Genomic DNA, 8,417 nt, shown 5'->3' with positions numbered 1-8,417 from the left:
AAAAAAAAAAAAAAAAAAAAAAAAAAAAAAAAAGAAAAAAAAAAAAAGAGTGGGGTAGGGGGAAGGAGGTGGGAAAGGCGGAAACAGAAAACACAGGCTGCAGAGTAAACCAATGTCTGCTGCTAAACCAGTCTTTGTTTTCATGTCCAGTGTACATTAACACTTATGATCTCATTTTGATGATTTACTAGGTTTGTTATCAGCCCCCTGAAGGTGAATCAAGCTTGCATGCGTTCACATACAGCACCACAACCACGCTCTCGTACACAGTCACTCCAGGACTAGGAGTCTGCTTCATGAGTGAAGAGCCCTAGATTTCAAAGATGAACCTGGCTCTCCATCACTGAGCCAGACATTCATTCAACATTGTCCATTCACACACTGCTTCATAGCAAGGCCTGGGCTCATTTTCCTTTGACTTATATGGGCAGCCTATTCTCTTTTATGTTTACAAGGCTTGAAGATGACAGTACTGTACTTTCCCCTCAACTGATATAGAGTAAGTCAATGTTCTTTCTCAGGCACTGACGATCTGTGACCTGTAGCCCTTTTTACTTTGAACAACCTAAATAAGTGTTCATGTAAAGTTTTCATTACATTTTGCCACTCATTCTCACTCGCACCCACTCGCCATCTTGACCTCATTTGGGCATTTTCTGTGATTCCAAATGAAATCTTCACATTTTCTTTCCCGATTTAATGCAGCAGCAGATCCCATGAGCCAAGCTTGATGGATCAAACCTTTTTATATATATGTGTGTATATATATATATATATATATATGTGTATATATATATATATATCTCAGTGCTGCATTGTACCTAACTTCCACAACATCTTTCTAAAACTGGAACCCTTCTGTTGGTACATTGGCAGATGAATTGAAACCAAATGTTCCGCCTTGAATTGCCTCCGGAACAAGGCTAGGGTCTTCATCAATCTAGGTGAAAAAAAGGAAAATAATGTGATAATTAGTTTAAAAAACATATAAATAGTATTACAGTACTAATTCCCTTACCCTTAAAAAAAATCTGGAGAGATGATGAATGCCAACACTGTCTTACCATCCTTTAGAAAATTGAAACACTTTATAAAAGGTTTTTTTTGTTTTTTTGTTTTTTTTTGAAATGGGGTCTTACTCTGTCACCCAGGCTGGAGATCAGTGGCACAAACATGGCTCATTGCAGCCTCAACCTCTTGGGCTCAAGTGATCCTCCCACCTCAGCCTCCCGAGTAGCTGGGACTACAGGTGTGCACCACCATGTCTGGCTAATTTTTGTATTTTTTGTAGAGATGGAGTTTCACCATATTGCCCAGGCTGGTCTCAAACTCCTAAGCTCAAGCAATCTGCCTGCCTTGGCTTCCCAAAGTGCTGAGATTACAGGTGTGAGCCACTGTGCCTACTCAAGGCTTTTTCTCAAGGGATGCCAAAATGAGAAAAAACTTAAAAGAATATGTAAGATGGGCATTTTCCAAAAGAATGAAGGAACAGTAATGATGGCCCTAAGTCTCAAATAGAGGATGCAAAATTTGGTACTCGATTTCCCTTAAACCTGGGCAAGTACGGCTGGGCACGGTGGCTCACGCCTGTAATCCCAGCACTGTGGGAGGCCGAAGTGGGTGGATCACCTGAGGTCAGGAGTTCAAGACCAGCCTGGATAATGTGGCGAAACCCCATCTCTACTAAAAATACAAAAATTAGCTGGGCGTGGTGGCGTGCGCCTATAATCCCAGCTACTTGGGAGGTTGAGGCAGGAGAATTGCTTGAACCTGGGAGGCAGAAGTTGCAATGAGCCAAGATTGTGCCACTGTACTCCAGCCTGAGTGACAGAGTAAGACTCCATTTCAAAAACAAAACAAAACAAAACAAAACAAAACAAACAAACCACACAAAACCCTGGGCAAGTACATAAAGACAATGACATTAAAAAAGAAAATTAATGCAACCACTTTTAGAAAGTAAGTGAATCTTTGGTATATCTTTCAATAGCAATTGGAGACAAATGGTATTTGGGCTTAAAATAGTAAAATACAGATTGAGTATCCCTAATCTGAAAGTCCAAAACAAAAAATACTCCAAAATCTGAAACTTTCTGGGCACCAATATGATGTTCAAAGGAAATGCTCATTGGAACATTTTGAATTTCATATGCTCAAGTGGTAGAAATAATTCAAATATTCTAAAATTCAAAAAAATCCAAAATTCAAAACTGTTCTGGTCCCATGCATTTCAGATAAGGGATACTCAACCTATAATAGTTCTGCTAATAATGGTTATTCTTATTATATACATTATTCTACATGCTTTACACCTAAAAGTTCCTTTTTGAAATTCCACAATATTACAAACCTGCAGTGTACTTCCTATAACTATGTATATCATATGAATTATTCTTTTCACAATCTAAGACAAGAACGAAAACTACATGTTGACGTATTAGAAATTATAAGGCTGGCCGGGCACGGTGGCTCAAGCCTGTAATCTCAGCACTTTGGGAGGCCGAGACGGGTGGATCACGAGGTCAGGAGATCGAGACCATCCTGGCTAATACGGTGAAACCCCGTCTCTACTAAAAAATACAAAAAACTAGCCGGGCGAGGTGGTGGGCGCCTGTAGTCCCAGCTACTCTGGAGGCTGAGGCAGGAGAATGGCGTAAACCCGGGAGGTGGAGCTTGCAGTGAGCTGAGATCTGGCCTCTACACTCCAGCCCGGGCGACAAAGCGAGACTCCGTCTCCAAAAAAAAAAAAAAAAAGAAATTATAAGGCTATTACAATTAGTCACCATATTGCAAATTATGATTTTCAAAAATCCAACTTTAAGACATACGATCAAAGTTACCCTTAAAAGAATATGCCAGGCTGTGCGTGGTGGCTCATGCCTATAATCCCAGCACTTTGGGAGGCCAAGATGGGAGGACTGTTTGACTCCAGGAGTTGAGATCAGCCAGGGCAACATAGACAGATCTTGTCTCTACAAAAGACTTAAAAAATTATCTGGGCATAGTGGCATGAACTTGTAATCCCAGCTATTTGGGAGGCTAAGGTGGGAGGATCACCTGAGCCAGGGAGGGGGAGGTTGCAGTGGGCTGTGACTGCGCCAATGCACTCCAGCCTGGGCCTCGTCTTAAAACAAAGCAAAACAAAACCTTTTCTGAATTTTATTTCTGGTTTAACTGGCCTTATATTGTAAATAGGACTAAGCTTAGACAACTATAAGTAAATAGTCTATAATTTTCTTTTCTAATATTGTCCTTGTCAAGTTAATGTCCAAACCATACATGCTTAACAACATGTTTAATAACATTCTATTCTTTTTGATAATATGGAAAGGCATGCAGTAAAATACTTATTCTTTGAAAAGTTGAGAAATCATTCAAGAAATCCTCTGGTGGCTGCATTGAACCACTATAAAATTTTCTAAGGAGCAACTGGTTTAATTTTAGATTTACTTTTCCAAAGAGGAAATACTAAAAATAAGTTAATACTTTAATTTCCACTACTATTACTAACAATCTGAAGATATTTTTGTATACTATACCTTACATTATACAGTGCCTTACCTTTTTATTTCCATCTTATTTATTTATTTTCATATTTGTTTTTGGTCATGAAATAAAAGTAACAGTGACCATCCATTCAAGTGTGGATTAACTACTGTCATAAAGAACTTATTATAGGATATACTAGTATCACTGTTTTGTTTATAAATATGGTATGCTATTAACAATTTAAAAAAATGAGAACTATAAAGACACCAAGTGAAAATAAAGTCTGACTCATCTAGTTTGGTCAAAAAAGTCCTTATCTTCTTGCCATTAGAGCTAATATGCTCCGAAGGGATCTTAAAATACGGAAATATTTATGTTTTCAAAGCCGGTGACATTACCGTCATACATCTATTTTAATTCCATTCCAAAAAAATACATACATGTACATCCCCCAGCTTACTACATATATAACTTCATCCAGATCTATGTTTATATACAAAACTAAGAAAACTACAAAATTATTAAATACATCATCTGAAGAGAAGAACTGATCAATGATCTCATAGGCCAATTTGTAGATGTCTTCATTTTCATGATTTTGAAGTTGTTCAATTTTCTCCAGTCCTGCAAGAAATTTTGTAATGTGAAACAACAGTAATATTTAAAGAGCAGTGACAAGTTAGAATAATCTTTGGAACACATAACCCAATTTCTGAATTGCAAATTTTTTGAATTACAATTTTTTTGGAATTTAAAGGTGAATCTTAAATATAAAAAATTTTTATGCGCAAAGATATAGCATATTTATCTTAAAATTAACAACCTGAGTATCTGCTTGTAAATGTAAATGTATAAGTAATGAGACATCTGCCTATTCATCAGAATACATAACCAATCTTTATAACCAGTAATAACATGTAAAATTCCATTTGTTTAAGTAAAAAGCAGAATCTTCCTACTTTCCAGCACCTGCCAAGTTTTTCTACTGAGCATGTATGAAAAAAAAAATTGAAAATACTGGTGGTTAATAAATATGATGCTTAAGATACCTGTTAAGTTTACTGGAAAATGATGAAGATCTAACACAGTATTTCAGGGGAAAAGATAATTTTCCCTGTAAACACTAATGAGAATTATAGGCAGAAACACTAAAAAGTACATACTTAACTTGCTGATATGCAAATTGGATCCTGTTTTACTTTAGAGGAAAAATAATTTTAAAGTCTTTGAGAAAAGTGAAATTGCCCCTTCATGAGTGTTCTTCCTCTATCCATTTCTTAAATGGAGGAAGTTATCTTAGCCTCATTTCTCACCTACACACTCATTGTGGTGATCTTCCCATTAAAAAATCTGGCTACTACATATAGGCTGAGGACTTGCAAATTTATAGCTTCATTTATTTTCTGAGCTTCACATGCATAAAATTAAAATGCTTGTGTAATTCTACCAGGAAATTTCATAGCTACCTAAAACTCAAACTGTCCAAAACACAATTTGTTATTTGCCTTCCTCATTTAAACGGTTCATCCTACAGTTGTATTCTTACTTGGTGATAATCAACAACAGCTTGAAATCTAAGAGAAAGCCCAAGTTCCCCTTTCCCTCAGTATCCCACAATCAAACCTCAAAAACTTGAAAGTCTATCCACTGGACTTTAAATCTCCTCATCTCCCTTTTGTCTCTATTATTAAGACTGCCTTCATTTATTGTGGCTTGGCCACTATATACTTACTTTTTTTTTTTTTTTTTTTGAGACAGAGTCTCACTCTGTCGCCCAGGCTGGAGTACAGTGGCATGATCTCGGGGCTCACTGCAGCCTCTGCCTCCTGGGTTCAAACGATTCTCGTGCCTCAGCCTCCGGAGCAGCTAGGATTACAGGTGTGTGTCACCACGCCCGGCTAATTTTTTATATTTTTAGTAGACACGAGGTTTCATCATGCTGACCAGGCTGTTCTTGAGCTTCCGGCCTCAAGTGATTTGCCTGCCTTGGCCTCCCAAAGTGCTGGGATTACAGGTGTGAGCCACTGCACCTGGCCATAAATACTTTCTTAACTGGTCTCTTCCTGCCTCCTTGTCTTCATTTCATTTCAAGCCGTCATTCCAAAGGCTTCATTTCCCAGCTATCCATGTTCCATCTGAACATATCCATCCCCTAGATCAATCACCAATGGCCTGTCACCTCCTGTGGCACAATCCACTGGGGATTCCTGGGTCTTACCTCCAATGAGGAAGGCAATGTCCAAGAACTCATATTTTTATTTGAATGTATAAAGATATTTTAGTAATTAAAATGTTTACAAGTTAAAAAAAATCAAGTAGTAAAAATAATTAAGTATTCCTATTGTTATTTTTTGTTACTTAATTAGTTCTGTAACACTGTTCCCCATCTCTTGTTCCTAACTCGATAGTCACAGATTTTTTTATTGTTGTTGTTCTATCAGTCACTTTAGTAACTTTATCTTTTCTTATTACATTAATTTTGAAGCCTCTCAACATTCCCACTTAGCTGAAGTTATGAGTTCTCCTACTTTTGCAGTTACCTCTCTTTTCATTAACTTTTCACCTTCTGTCAGAAATACCTTTACTTTTATGCTTATCCAGATAGGTAACATTTATATTGTGTTACACAGCCACATTTGAAACTTTTATGTTCTGTCTGTATATTAACTCTAAGACCTGAAAGCTAATAAGTATTGTTTACATTCCAGGAGGCTCTGGTACATGGCCATGTTTGGAAACTACTGCCCTAAAGAATAAAGCATCTGCTGTGCCATAAAGCTTAAGACTTCACAGGAGGCCGGGCGCAGTGGCTCACGCCTGTAATCTCAGCACTCTGGGAGGCCAAGGCCAGTGGATCACATGAGGTTAGGAGTTCAAGAGCAGCCTGACCAACATGGTGAAACCCCGTCTCTACCAAAAATGCAAAAAATTAGCTGGGCGTGGTAGCAGGCACCTGTAATACCAGCTATTCAGGAGGCTGAGGCAGAATTGTTTGAACTTGGGAGGCAGAGGTTGCAGTGAGCCGAGATCGTGCCACCGCACTCCAGCCTGGGCAACAGAGCAACACTCTGTCTCAAAAAAAAAAAAAAAAAAAGCCTTCACAGGATGCTGGTTACTTCTCCAGCTTTGTCTCTTGGTGGTTTCTACCCCATACTGTGTGATTCAGCAACACTGAACTACTTATAATTTGCTGAATGCTATTTCTCACCTCAGACTTTGCTCATGGTGTTATTTCTGCCTGGAACACCTTTCATCCCTTTTTACTTTATTAATCCTTATTCATCTCTCAAAATCCAGCTCAGGTGCACTTCCTGCTTCTTCCAGAATGGATTAGGCATCCCATTTTGTTGTACATTTCTATTAGGGTAATTAGCACATTACATCAGTTCATATTTATCAAGACTAGACTACATGCCTTGAGGTCAAGGACTGTGTCTTGTTTACCACTGTCTTCCCAATAACTTATCACAGTGCCTGTTCAATATATGGCAGCAATTCAGTTACCTAAGCATATGTAAGAGGCTGAGCAGGACTGTACATATAGAATGTAATATTGACTTTATTCTGTTACTTGAATATCTAAGAAAAATATAGATGTGCTCTATTAGTCGGCAAATAAAGGTAGTTACAAAGAGAACATTAAGAAGTGGAATAAGAGCTTATAATAAACTTACCTCCACATTCTTCTATAAGATTGCCTATGGTTTCTGCCTCATCTTCAGCCATTTTTAATATATTACTTAGTCCATCGAGTACTACTTGCACAACTTGTGCATCTTTTACAGTCAGCAAGTTGCAAAAAGGTGGGATAACATTTTGCTGGATAAGGTAAGCCACCTGAAGAAAAAAAAACAACATAAAATAATGCAATATAGGTAAACTTTGTGTGCCATGTTACCTCACTTGAATAATTTTGATTTTGAAATTTTGAGTATAGAAATATGACCTCATCTCTCTCATGTTAAGTGTGTCTACATTATTACTCTAACCTCCTTTTTAAAAAAATTGTTTCCTTTTTCCTGAACTTAGAAAAAAACAACATAAAGTCAAAGGAATCACTCAACTTCATATTAAACATTTCTTTGCCATAAGAAATATTTCCCGCAAAGATCTTTTTCCCTTTAAGAGTAAGAAATTATGAAATCAGTTAAGAAGGATGTTAATGGAGGCTGTATGCTATTTTTATTTAATTAAATTAATTAATTTAATATATAGAGATGGGGTCTCACTATGTTACCCAAGATTTATTTATTTATTTATTTATTTATTTAATATACAGAGATGGGGTCTCACTATGTTGCCCGGGCTGGTCTTGAACTCCGGAACTCAAGAGATCCTCTTGCCTCGGCCTCACAAAATGCTAGGATTATATGCATGAGCCACTGCATCCAGCCTGGATACTAGTTTCAAAAAACTATAACGGTTCAATGTGACGGCATCCAGTGGCTCTCATGTGCCTGGCTACTTCTCAATTCACTATTCTATTGATTTCATAATATTTTCCAATGATTTCAATATTTCATTAGTTATAATTTCCATGCATTATATTAATATTTCTGTTCTGCTCTGTATTTATGTGAATTCACTGATAACCACCAGTCCACAGCTTTTTTGTTACAGTTATCAATTTACTGCTATTCAGCTCTAAATTTGTTTTTACCTACTCTGTGAAACAGATTTCACCTCTTTAAAACTGCTTTTCCTTTGCCAGTTGGTACAATGTTAAGCTTTGTCACCTGCACGACCTGAGAGTGGGTGCCTCCCTTCCTAGACATCTTATATTCCTCACCCTAGTTCCTAAGTCCTAGCCATCTGGTTGAGTTTTTAATTCCTTGTTTGGTTTGCTGCTGAATTTGTTATTGTTGCTGTCTTTTTACTGTTTGTTGTTGTTTTTCATTTGTTAGGAGAATCTGTGATGCAGTTTCTTT

General features: G+C 37.3%; 1 protein-coding gene across 1 annotated transcript in view; it reads right to left on the bottom strand.

Moving 5' to 3' along the window:
* Positions 1 to 727: 727 nt before the first annotated feature.
* KPNA4 (karyopherin subunit alpha 4) overlaps positions 728 to 8,417 on the bottom strand; it is a 63,143-nt gene continuing 55,453 nt past the window's right edge. Inside the window, exons 15-17 of the mRNA XM_023223352.2 lie at positions 7,164 to 7,326; positions 4,019 to 4,113; positions 728 to 940 (exon numbers count right to left, since the gene is read on the bottom strand). Of these exons, the coding sequence (XP_023079120.1) occupies positions 842 to 940; positions 4,019 to 4,113; positions 7,164 to 7,326 (357 nt within the window). The 3' untranslated portion in view covers positions 728 to 841. The remainder of the gene's footprint in view (positions 941 to 4,018; positions 4,114 to 7,163; positions 7,327 to 8,417) is intronic.

Source organism: Piliocolobus tephrosceles, chromosome 2 (genome assembly GCF_002776525.5).
Source record: "Piliocolobus tephrosceles isolate RC106 chromosome 2, ASM277652v3, whole genome shotgun sequence".
In the NCBI taxonomy this organism is placed as follows: Eukaryota; Metazoa; Chordata; class Mammalia; order Primates; family Cercopithecidae; genus Piliocolobus; species Piliocolobus tephrosceles.
Note: the sequence above shows the minus strand (reverse complement) of the source record. Positions and strands in the feature narration are given on the sequence as shown.